This window comes from Hemitrygon akajei, chromosome 15 (genome assembly GCF_048418815.1).
Source record: "Hemitrygon akajei chromosome 15, sHemAka1.3, whole genome shotgun sequence".
Classification (NCBI taxonomy): domain Eukaryota; kingdom Metazoa; phylum Chordata; class Chondrichthyes; order Myliobatiformes; family Dasyatidae; genus Hemitrygon; species Hemitrygon akajei.
The window spans coordinates 3,165,128-3,178,306 of record NC_133138.1 but is presented as its reverse complement, the minus strand read 5'-3'; the positions used below and the strand labels follow the sequence as shown (position 1 = coordinate 3,178,306).

At 45.9% G+C, this 13,179-nt stretch overlaps 1 protein-coding gene across 1 annotated transcript in view; it reads right to left on the bottom strand.

Annotated features, from left to right (window-relative positions):
• Nucleotides 1–12,488, bottom strand: part of hdac3 (histone deacetylase 3) — a 64,261-nt gene extending 51,773 nt beyond the window's left edge. The window contains exon 1 of the mRNA XM_073067059.1: nucleotides 12,383–12,488. Coding sequence (XP_072923160.1) covers nucleotides 12,383–12,437 — 55 coding nt within the window. The 5' untranslated portion in view covers nucleotides 12,438–12,488. The remainder of the gene's footprint in view (nucleotides 1–12,382) is intronic.
• Nucleotides 12,489–13,179: the final 691 nt, after the last annotated feature.

Genomic DNA, 13,179 nt, shown 5'->3' with positions numbered 1-13,179 from the left:
TATTCCTCTTCAAATAAATGCCAACATTGCATTTACTTTCTTTACCACAGACTCGGCCTGTAAATCAAACTCTGGGAGTCTTGAATGAGGTCTCCTAAGTCCCTCTGCACTTTCTCCTCATTTAGATAATAGTCTACACTATTGTTCCTTTTACCAAAATGCATTACCATACCTTTCCCAACACTGTATTCCATCTGCCACTTTTTTACCCATTCTTCCAATTTGACCAAGTCTTGCTGCAATTGCATTGCTTCCTCAGCACTACCTACCACTCCAACTATCTTTGTATCATCCACAAACCCATCAATTCTACTATCCAAATTATTGACAAACAACATGAAAAGTAGCGGTCCCAATACTGATCCCTTCAGAACACCACTAGTCACTGGCAGCCAACCAGAAAAGGCCCGTTATTCCCACTTACTGTCTCCTGCCTGTCAGCCATTCCTCTATCCATGCCAGTATCTTTCCTGTAATGCCATAGGATTTTATCTTGTTAAGCAGCCTCATGTGTGGCATCTTATCAAACGCCTTCTGTAGTGTATATGGATTTCAGCAAGGCATTTGATAAGGTACCCCATGCAAGGCTTATTGAGAAAGTAAGGAGGCATGGGATCCAAGGGGACATTGCTTTGTGGATCCAGAACTGGCTTGCTCACAGAAGGCAAAGAATGGTTGTAGATGGGTCATATTCTGCATGGAGGTCAGTCACCAGAGGTGTGCCTCAGGGATCTGTTCTGGGACCCTTACTCTTTGTCATTTTTATAAATGACCTGGATCAGGAAGTGGAGGGATCGGTTAGTAAATTTGCTGATGACACAAAGGTTGGGGGTGTTGTGGAGAGTCTGGAGGGTTATCAGAGGTCACAGCAGGACATTGATAGGATGCAAAACTGGGCTGAGAAGTGGCAGATGGAGTTCAACCCAGATAAGTGTGAAGTGGTTCACTTTGGTAGGTCAAATATGATGGCAGAATATAGTATTAATGGTAAGACTCTTGGCAGTGTGGAGGATCAGAGGGATCTTGGGGTTCCAGTCCATAGGACACTCAAAGTTGCTATGCAGGTTGACTCTATGGTTAAGAAGGCATGCGGTGCATTGGTCTTCACCAATCGTGGGGTTGAGTTTAAGAGTCGAGAGGTAATGTTGCAGCTATATAGGATCCTGGTCAGACCCCACTTGGAGTACTGTGCTCAATTCTGGTCGCCTCACTACAGGAAAGACATGGAAACCATAGAAAGGACCTGTTTCTTTCTATCAATCCATTGGGCAAAGGCTTAATATCTTTTATTCGTGATAAATTAGTTACCCTAAGGCATGCCCCCTTTGATAAAATTAGAACTGCTTGGGAGCATGACTTAAATATTTCTTTACCTGATGCAGTTTGGGACTCAATTCTCAAGTCAGTTAATTCAACCTCTCTATGTGCTCGCCACTGCCTTTTACAGTTTAAGGTTGTACATAGGGCTCACATGTCCAAATCTAAATTGTCCTGATTTTACCGACATTAGTCCTGTTTGTGACAAGTGTAAAGGTGACGAGGCTTCTCTTATCCGTATGTACTGGGCTTGTCCTAGTCTAGAGAAATTTTGGAGAGAAGTTTTTTAAAACTTTATCCCATATTATTAATTGCCACTTAGAACCTAACCCCGATTGCTCTTTTTGTACCTTGGGTGAGGCAGATATACATTTGAGTCTGACTAAACGTCGAACATTATCTTTTGTTTCTCTTTTGGCTAGACGTTTAATTCTTCTTAGGTGGAGAGATGTTGCCCCACCCACCCATGCTCAATGGCTTAATGATATTATGTCCTGTTTAGACCTTGAAAAAATTCACTACTCAATTCTTAACTCTGACATAAAGTTTCAAAAGGTGTGGGGACCTTTTCTTGAATACTTTCACAACTCCTCTTTAAATTAAGTCTATTTTCTTTAATCCCTTACTTTCAGCTTTTTTTGGTAGTAGGCATTATTATTCTTTGTTTTTATTTATATTTACAGTTTTGGGGGTTTGAATGCTCCGATTAATTTTTTTTTACATCTTGTAATGGTTGGCCTGGAGTCTTTCTTCCCGTGGGAGGGTGGGGAGGATACTAACTTTATATGATTTTATTCTGGGTACGTTTTCCTTACTGTTTTGAACTATATAATTTATATGTTTATTTTGCAAAATGAAGCAAAATCTTCATTTTGCTATTGGGTTTTTGCTTCTAGTGGTTGTAGAAATGCATTAAAAAAAAACAATTTAAAAAAAAGAAAGGGCGCAGAGGAGATTTACGAGGATGTTGCCTGGATTGCTCGGTGTGGGCAGCGGAGTGGGAGTAAGGAGTGCTCGTGATCGACATACGACTGGAGATCGGAGGATCAGCCGTTGTAGGTAGGCCGAGACCCTCGGACCTACCTGGAGAGTACCTGAGGAGGAAGGTAAAGCTGCGCAAGCACGGGTGACGTCAGTGGCGAGCGCGGGCTTTAAAAAGCGACCCACTTTCAGGAGCGGGCAGCGGAGTGCTGGGCTTTGGCTCAGCGGGCTTCGGCGCAAGAGGACTTCGGCAAGAAGCCTGCTTTTCATTTATTCTGACTAATCTAGGATCAGGTAATGGGGGAGACAGTTCGAGCAGTGGTGTGCTCCATATGCAGTATGTGGGAGGTCAGGGTCAACACAGTTGTCCCTGATGACCACACCTGCAAAAGGTGCATCCAGCTGCAGCTCCTATCAGACCGAGTTAGGGAATTGGAGCAGGAGCTGGATGAACTACGGATCATTCTGGAGGCAGAGGCAGAGATAGATAAGAGTTATCGGGAGGTAGTCACACTGAAAAGACAGGAGGTAGGCAAATGGGTGACAGTCAAGAGAGGCAGGGGGAGCAGAGAGAGAGAGAAGAGCACCCCTGTGGCCATTCCCATCAAAAATAAGTATACCGTTTTGGATACTGTTGGTGGGGATGGCCTACCAGGAACAAGTTGCAGTGGTCCTGTCTCTGGCACTGAGGTTGGACCCTCGACTAGGAAGGGGAGGAGGGAAGAGAAGAGAGCGGTATTGATAGGGGATTCTATAGTCAGGGGGGCGGATAGGAGATTTTGTGGGGAAGATCGGGAGTCTCGGATGGTATGTTGCTTCCCTGGTGCCGGGGTCCGAGACAGCTCAGATCGGGTGCAGGTTATTCTCGAGAGGGAGGGCAAGAATCCAGATGTTGTGGTCCATGTAGGGACCAATGACATGGGTAGGATGAGTGAGGAGGTCCTGCGTAGGGAGTTCAGGGAGTTAGGTGTGAAGCTGAAGAGCAGGACTTCCAGGGTAACAATCACAGGATTGCTACCTGTGCCACGTGCGAGTGAGGCAAGGAACAGGAGGATTATAAAGATTAATACGTGGCTGAGAGGATGGTGCAGGAGGGAGGGCTTCAGGTTTGTAGATAATTGGGCCTTGTTCCAGGGAAAGTGGGATCTGTTCCGAAGGGACGGTTTACACCTGAACTGGAGCGGTACTAACATTCTTGCAGGGAAGTTTGCTAGAGCTTCTTGGGGGGGGTTTAAACTAAATTTGCAGGGGGCGGGGATCCAGAATATTAAGTGTGTAGTAGAGGAAGGTGGGACGGAACAAGTGATAAGGAGGACTCGTGTACAAAGGGATGGTCTGACGGAACATGGAGTTAAATGTGTTGAAAGAATAAGTAAATGTAGGAAGGACAACAGAATTCTAGGGGTGTATAGCCCGATGGGAGTTCGGGGAGCTAGGTTAAGCACAATAGGTAGCGATTCAAACAGAGAGAGGAGAAATGGGTTAAAAATTCTATATCTGAATGCACGAAGTGTCAGAAATAAGGCGGATGAGCTTGAAGCCCAGGTGCGAATGGGTAACTATGATGTTGGTGGGATAACGGAGACATGGCTGCAGGGAGATCAGACCTGGGAAATGAATGTACAAGGGTATACGTGCTATCGTAGGGACAGAAATGTGGGCAGAGGGGGTGGGGTGGCCCTGTTGGTGAGGAATGAGATTCAGTCCTTTGCAAGGGGGGACATAGGGTCAGGAGAAGTAGAGTCTGTGTGGATAGAACTGAGGAACAGTAAGGGCAAAAGGACCCAAATGGGTGTTGTCTACAGGCCACCAAACAGTAGCATGGATATTAGGTGCAAGTTGAATAGGGAGTTAACATTGACATGTGGCAAAGGTAATGTCACAGAAGTTATGGGGGATTTCAACATGCAGGTGAACTGGGAGAATCAGGTTGGTGCTGGACTACAGGATAGGGAATTTGTAGAGTGCCTACGGGATGCATTCTTGGAACAGCTTGTACGAGAGCCGACCAGGGACAAGACTATTCTGGATTTAGTGTTATGTAATGAACAGGATTTGATAAGCGATCTCACAGTAAAGGAGCCATTAGGAGGTAGTGATCACAATATGATAAGCTTTTATCTGCAATTTGGGAAGGATAAGGGCAGCTCGGAGGTGTCAGTGTTGCAGATGAACAGGTGAAACTATGGAGCCATGAGGGAGGAGCTGGCCAAAGTTGACTGGATGGATAGCCTAGCAGAAAAGACAGTGGAACAGCAATGGCAGGTATTCTTGGGAATAATGCACAAGGTGCAAAATCAGTTCATCCCCCAGAGAAGGAAGGATTCAAAGGGGGGAAAGGGGCCTCAGTGGTTGACAAAGGAAGTCAGAGACTGCATAGCATTAAAAAAAAGGAAATATGACAGAGCTAAGGTGAGTGGGAGGACAGATGATTGGGAAGTTTTTAAGGAACAACAGAACTTAACTAAAAAGACAATATGGGGAGAAAAAATGAGGTACGAACGCAAGCTAGCCAGGAATATAAAGGAAGATAGCAAAAGCTTTTTTAGGTATGTGAAGAGAAAGAAGATAGTTAAGAACAATGTTGGGCCCTTGAAGAATGAATTGGGTGAAATTGTTATGGGAAACAGAGAAATGGCAGAAGAATTTAATGAGTACTTTAGATCTGTTTTCACTAAGGAAGACAAGCAATCTCCCAGATGTATGGATGGGCCAAGGACATAGGGTATCAGAGGAAATGAAACAGATTGACATTCGGAAGGAAACGGTGATGAGAAGACTGATGGGACTGAAGGCTGACAAATCCCCAGGTCCAGATGGTCTGCACCCTAGGGTACTAAAGGAGGTGGCCCTGGAAATTGCGGATGCATTGGTAATCATTTTCCGATGTTCCTTAGATTCAGGATCAGTTCCTGAGGATTGGAGAATGGCTAATGTTATCCCACTTTTTAAGAAAGGAGGGAGGGAGAAAACAGAGAACTATCGACCTGTCAGCCTGACATCGGTGGTGGGAAAGATGCTAGAGTCCATTATTAAGGATGAAATAGTGGCATATCTAGATAGCAGTGATAGGATTGGGCCGAGCCAGCATGGATTTACCAAGGGTAAATCATGCTTGACTAATCTATTGGAGTTTTTCGAGGATGTAACCGGGAAGTTGACAGGGGAGATCCAGTGGATGTAGTGTACCTCGATTTTCAGAAGGCATTTGATAAGGTCCCACATAGAAGATTGGTGGGTAAAATCAAAGCTCAGGGCATCGGGGGGAAGGCATTGACATGGATAGAAACTGGTTGGCAGATAGAAAGCAAAGGGTAGCGGTGAATGGGTGTTTCTCGGAATGGCAGGTGGTGACTAGTGGGGTGCCACAGGGCTTGGTATTGGGACCACAGCTGTTTACCATTTACGTTAACGATTTGGATGAAGGCATAGAAAATAACATCAGCAAATTTGCAGATGATACTAAGCTGGGTGGCAGTGCGACATGTGATGAGGATGTTAGGAGAATTCACGGTGACTTGGATAGGCTGGGTGAGTGGGCAGATACTTGGCAGATGGCGTTTAATGTAAATAAGTGTGAGGTTATCCACTGGGAGTAAGAACAGGAAGGCAGATTATTATCTGAACGGTGTAGAGTTGGGTAAGGGAGAAATACAAAGAGATCTCGGAGTCCTTGTTCATCAGTCACTGAAGGTGAATGAGCAAGTGCAGCAGGCAGTGAAGAAGGCTAATGGAATGTTGGCCTTTATTACAAAGGGAATTGAGTACAAGAGCAAGGAAATCCTCTTGCATTTGTACAGAGCCCTGGTGAGACCACACCTGGAGTATTGTGTACAGTTTTGGTCTCCAGGGTTAAGGAAGGACATCCTGGCTGTAGAGGAAGTGCAGCGTAGATTCACGAGGTTAATTCCTGGGATGTCTGGACTGTCTTACGCAGAGAGGTTAGAGAGACTGGGCTTGTACACGCTGGAATTAAGGAGATTGAGAGGGAATCTGATTGAAACATATAAGATTATTAAGGGATTGGACAAGATAGAGGCAGGAAATATGTTCCAGATGCTGGGAGAGTCCAGTACCAGAGGGCATGGTTTGAGAATAAGGGGTAGGTCATTTAGGACAGAGTTAAGGAAAAACTTCTTCTCCCAGAGAGTTGTGGGGGTCTGGAATGCACTGCCTCAGAAGGTAGTGGAGGCCAATTTTCTGGATGCTTTCAAGAAGGAGCTAGATAGGTATCTTATGGATAGGGGAATCAAGGGATATGGGGACAAGGCAGGAACCGGGTATTGATAGTAATTGATCAGCCATGATCTCAAAATGGTGGTGCAGGCTCGAAGGGCCGAATGGTCTACTTCTGCACCTATTGTCTATTGGATTGGGGAGCATGCCTTATGAGAATAGGTTGAGTGAACTCGGCCTTTTCTCCTTGGAGCGACGGAGGATGAGAGGTGACCTGATAGAGGTGTACAAGATAATGAAAGGCATTGATCGTGTAGATAGTCAGAGGCTTTTTCCCAGGGTTGAAATGGCTAGCACAAGAGGGCATAGTTTTAAGGTACTTGGAAGTAGGCAGAGCAGAGATGTTAGGGGTTAAGTTTTTTACGCAGACAGTGGTGAGTGCGTGGAATGGGCTGCCAGCAGTGGTGGTGGTGAAGGATACGATAGGGTCTTTTAAGAGTCTCCTGGATGGGTACAAGGAGCTTAGAAAAATAGAGGGCTGTGGGTAAACCTAGGTAGTTCTAAGGTAAGGACATGTTTGGCCCAGCTTTGTGGGCCGAAGGGCCTGAATTGTGCTGTAGGTTTTCTATATTTCTGAAAATCCAAGTAATTGACATTAACTGCCTCTCCATTATCCACCCTACTTGTTACATCCTCAAAGAATTCTAACAGATGTGTCAGGCAAGATTTCCCTCTACAGAAATCATGCTGACTTTGACTTATTTTATCATTAGTCTCCAAATACCTCGAAACCTCATCCTTAATGATGGACTCCAACACTTTCCCAAACACTGAGGTTGGGTAAACTGGCCTACAATTCCCTTTCTTCTGCCTTTCTCCCTTCTTAGAGAGTGGAGTGACATTTGTAGTCTTCCAGCCCTCCGGGACCATGCCAGAGTCAAGTGATTCTTGAAAGATCATGACCAATGCATCCATTATCTCTTCAGCAACCTCTCTCAGAACTCTGGGATGTAGTCCATCTGGTCCAGGTGACTTATCCACCATAAGATCTTTAAGTTTGCTTAGCACTTTTCCCTTTGTAATAGCAATGGCACTCACTCCTGCTCCCTGACACTCACAGATCTCAGGCACACTGCTAGTGTCTTCCACAGTGAAGACTGATCCAAGGTAGATCATAAAATATCTACAGCACATTACAGGCTCTTCGGCCCACAATGTTACTCTGACTAGGTAACCTTTTCTACAAGCTGCCTAGAATTTACCCACCGCTTAGCCCTCTATTTTTCTAAGCTCCATGTATCTATCTAAGAGTCTCTTAAAAGACTCTACTGTATCCACCTCGACTACCTTCACTGGCGGTGCACTCCACAACATCCACCACTCTGTGTGAAAAACTTACCCTTGACATCCCCCTCGTACCTATTTCCAAGCACCGTAAAACTATGCCTCCTTGTGTTAGCCATTTCAGCCCTGGGAAAAAGCCTCTGGCTACGCACATGATCAATGCCTCTCATCATCTTATACACCTCTATCCTGTCACCTCTCATCTTCCGTCACTCCAAGGAGAAAAATCCAAGTTCATTTAACTTATTCTCAAAAAGCATGTTCTCCAATCCAGCCAACATCCTTATAAATCTCCTCTGCACTCTCCAGAGAGTCTCCATATCCTTCCTATAGTGAGGTGACCAGAACTGAGCACAGTACTCCAAGTGGGGTCTAACTAAGATCTTATATAGTTGTAATATTACCTCTTGGCTCTTGAACTCAAGGCCAACACACCATATGCCTTCTTAACACTCTCAACCTGCGCAGCAGCTTTGAGTGTCCTATGGACATAGACCCCAAGATTTTGCTGCCAAAAATCTTACCATTAATATTATATTCTGTCTTCAAATTTGAACCACTTCACACTTATCTGGGTTGAACTCCATCTGCTACTTCTCAGCCCAGTTCTGCATCCTATCAATGTCCTGCTGTAACCTCTGACAACTCTCCAGACTCTCCACAACACCCCCAACCTTTGTAACATCAGCAAACTTATAAACCCACCCTTTTACTTCCTCATTCCTTCTTCACCCAGGTCATTTATAAAAATCACAAAAGAGGAGGGGTCCCAAAACAGATCCCTGTGGAACACCACTGGTCACCGACCTCCATGCTGAATACAAACATCCACAACCACTCTTTGCCTTCTGTGGTCAAGCCAATTCTGGATCCACAAAGCAAGGTCTCCTTGAATCCCATGCCTTCTTAATTTCTGAATGAGCCTCGCATGGGAACCTTATCAAATGTCTTACTGAAATCCATACATACTACATCCACTGTTCTACCTTCATCAATGTGTTTAGTCACATCCTCAAAAAATTCAGTCACGTTCATAAGGCATGACCTGCTCTTGACAAAGCCATGCTGACAATCCCTAATCAGATTATGTCTCTCCAAATATTCATAAATCCTGCCTCTCAGGATTTTCAACAATTTGTCCATCACTGAAGACTGACTGGTCTATAATTTCCTGGGTATCTCTACTCCCTTTCTTGAACAAGGGAACAATGTTTGCAAACTTGTAATCCTCAGGAACCTCTCCAGTCCCTATTGATGATGCAAAGATCATCGCCAGAGGCTCAGCAATCTCCTCCCTTGCTTCCCACAGTAGCCTGGGGTATATCTCACCCAGATCTGACGACTTAACTAATTTAATACCTTTCAAAAGCTCCAGCACATCCTCTTTCTTAATGCCTACATGCTCAAGCTTTTCATTCCACTGTAAGTCATCTCCACAATTGCCAAGGTCCTCTTCACTGGAGAATACTGAAGCAAAGTATTCATTAAGTACCTCTGCTAACTCCTCTGGCTCCATGCACGTTTCCACTCTCACTCCTGATTGGTCCTATTCTCATACGGCTCATCCTCTTGCTCTTCACATACTGGTGGAATGCCTTGGGGTTTTTCTTAATCCTGCTCACCAAGGCCTTCTCATGGCCCCTTCTAGCTCTCCTAATTTCATTCTTAAGCTCCTCCCTGGCACCCTTGTAATTTTCCAGCTCTATCAGTACCTAGTTTCTCAATCCTTTCTTAAATTTTTCTTAACTAGATTTTCCACATCCTTTGTATACCATGATTCTTTTACCCATTAAGTTGAAATGCCATTTTTTTGTCCTCCATTACAGGTGTCCCCCACTTTACGAAAGACTCATATTAGTACCTGTTTTCGTTAACCAAAAGAAATCCGAAGAGGATTTTTGCTTTTATGAAAAAAGGCGCCTGCTTTAAACTCCTGTTTACCCCGACAAAGACGACCATGACCGTGAAGCCTTCGCGTGGGCAGGTATGTGTGCATGCACGTACGTGTCATTATTTTTCTACAAATCAGTTTTTGGCTAAATCTGCCCGATTCCGGTAAGTGAAACTACACTGTACATAATTTCTACTTTATATATAAAAAAGGCAGCTGCTTAAAACTTGTGTTTACCCCGAGAAAGACTACCATGACTGTGAAGCCTTGCGCGTGCATGTACCTGCCTTTTTTTTTAGGTTTTATTTGTTATTTGGTATGATTTGGTAGGCTATTTTTTGGGTCTGGGAACGCTCAGAAATGTTTCCCATACAGTTTAAATTAGTGGTAATCGCTTCCTCGCTTTACGCCATTTCGACTTACGAGGGGTTTCATAGGAATGCTCTACTTTCGGATAGCGGGGGAAACCTGTACTACATCACCAGCATCATTTTCCAGTGGTCCCATATCAACCCTCACCTCCCTATTACTCGTACATAACTGAATAAAACTTCTAGTATCCTACTTTATATTTTTGGCTAGTTTGCCCTCTTATTTAATCTTTTCCTTTCTTACAACTTTTTTAGTTGCCTTTTGTTGGATTTTTAAGCCTCCCAATCATCCAACTTCCCACTCACTTTTGCAACCTTATATGCCCTTTCCTTATCTTTTATGCATTAACTTCATTTGAGAAATAGCCCTACCATTTGAGAACTATTTCTGTGAGACATATCTGTCCTGCGCCTTGTGAACTATTCCCAGAAACTTGAGCTACCTCTGCTCTGCCGTAAGTATCCTCCTCCAACCCACCTGGGCAAACTCCTTTCTCAGGCCTCTATCATTCCCTTTATTCCATTGTGATACTGATACACGTGATTTGTGCTTCTCCCTCTCAAACTGCAGTTTGAATTCAACCATATTATGATCATTGCTTCCTGAAGGCTCCTTTACATTAAGCTCCCTAATAAGATCTGGAACCCTTTACCAGGACTGTCCTCAGCTCCATCACACTGGCTCCCACCTGGTACCCTTTATCAGGACTGTCCTCAGCTCTATCACACTGGCTCCCACCTGGAACCCTTTATCAGGACTGTCCTCAGCTCTATCACACTGGCTCCCACCTGGAACCCTTTATCAGGACTGTCCTCAGCTCTATCACACTGGCTCCCACCTGGAACCCTTTATCAGGACTGTCCTCAGCTCTATCACACTGGCTCCCACCTGGAACCCTTTACCAGGACTGTCCTCAGCTCTATCACACTGGCTCCCACCTGGAACCCTTTACCAGGACTGTCCTCAGCTCTATCACACTGGCTCCCACCTGGAACCCTTTATCAGGACTGTAAAGGAGGTAAGAGGCCAAAACAAGAAGGTGGGGAGAAGAGGAGGACAAGGTGGAAGCTGAGGGGGAAGGTTGGTGGGTAGGCCAGTGGGAATGATGTGAGAAGTTGGGAGGTGATACGTGGGAAAGGTAATGGGCTGAGGGAGGAGGAATCTGATGGGAGGTGTGAGTGGACTATGAAAGAAAGGGAAAGGTGGGGAGGACCTGGGGAGCTGATGGACAGATGAGATGAAGAGAATAGGTGAGAGGGAACCAGTATGGTTAATGGAAATAGAATTATAACAACAACTTTATTTACAGAGCACTTTTCACACAGACTATGGGTCAAAGTGATTTACAATGTGATACAATGCAAACATGAAAATAAAAGACAGAACAATGTTAGTTTAAAAACAAGATTAAATAAATAGGTTTTGAGGTGGTATTTAAAGTGTCAACCACGTCTGTATCCCTTATAGTTTTAGATATTGAATTCCAGAGTTTTGGAGCATAGTTCAAAAATGCTGACTTGACCATCTTCTGAAAAGATTGTTTAAATTTAAGAGACTGAGGAAAGACCTGATATCTCAAGCAGGATTATCAAACAGAAATGATCTGTGATGTATTCCAGCCTCTCAGGAAGGAATCACACAATAATTTATTTTATTCTCAGATTTGTACTTTTATCCCATTGCAAAGCTCTTTGAACTACATCTGTATGAAAAATGCTGTTAATAAAGTCATTATTATAGCCTGACCCCACTCCCCAAAGCTAAACCCATAAACCCTACACTATCTAAACACACACCGTCAAACCTTACACACTGACTGAACACCTGTTACAGTACCACACCCCCATACTGACACTGACCCTCAACCGCTCCGCAACCCCTTCAACCTACACTGACCCCACACCCCCATATCTAACACTGACACCTCACCCACTCCACACACTGACCCTACACCACGCACCCCCATACCTTCTCACTGACCTCACACCCGCTTGACACAACCCCATACCTGCACACCGACCCCACACACACCCCGATACCTACACCCACTCCACACCCCCATACCTGCACACCGACCCCACACACACCCCGATACCTACACCCACTCCACACCCCCATACCTGCACACCGACCCCACACACACCCCGATACCTAACAGTGTCCCCTCACCCACTCCACTCCCACACACTGACCCCAAACCTACACCATCGTAGCAACACAAGGCGTGACCATACACCTACACCCCCGAACCCCTCAGCTGCCCTCTCTCACCCCCGAACCCCTCAGCCTGCCCTCTCTCACCATAGTGGAAGTTGCCCACGTCCGGGTCATAGAAATAAGAAACCTTCCTGGCCATGGCGCGGTCTCCAATCCGGCGTCACACGTCATTGCGTCATCGCGTCATACGTGCGATAACGTGCTCCAAATGTCCCGAGACGAGGGGCGGGGTTTCTGAGGAGGCGCGTCTGTACTGATCGGTTGGGGGGGTGGTCAGCATTACTGTCCGGGGAGAGTCACTGTCTTTGAGCTGGGGGGGGGGGTGGTCAGCATTACTGTCCGGGGAGAGTCACTGTCTTTGAGCTGGGGGGGGTGGTCAGCATTACTGTCCGGGGAGAGTCACTGTCTTTGAGCTGGGGGGGGGGGGTCAGCATTACTGTCCGGGGAGAGTCACTGTCTTTGAGCTGGGGGGGGTGGTCAGCATTACTGTCCGGGGGAGAGTCACTGTCTTTGAGCTGGGGGGAGGGGTGGTCAGCATTACTGTCCGGGGAGAGTCACTGTCTTTGAGCTGGGGGGGGGGGGGGTGGTCAGCATTACTGTCCGGGGAGAGTCACTGTCTTTGAGCTGGGGGGGTGGGTGGTCAGGCATTACTGTCCGGGGAGAGTCACTGTCTTTGAGCTGGGGGGGGGGGTCAGCATTACTGTCCGGGGAGAGTCACTGTCTTTGAGCTGGGGGGGTGGTCAGCATTACTGTCCGGGGAGAGTCACTGTCTTTGAGCTGGGGGGAGGGGTGGTCAGCATTACTGTCCGGGGAGAGTCACTGTCTTTGAGTTGGGGGGGGTGGTCAGCATTACTGTCCGGGGAGAGTCACTGTCTTTGAGC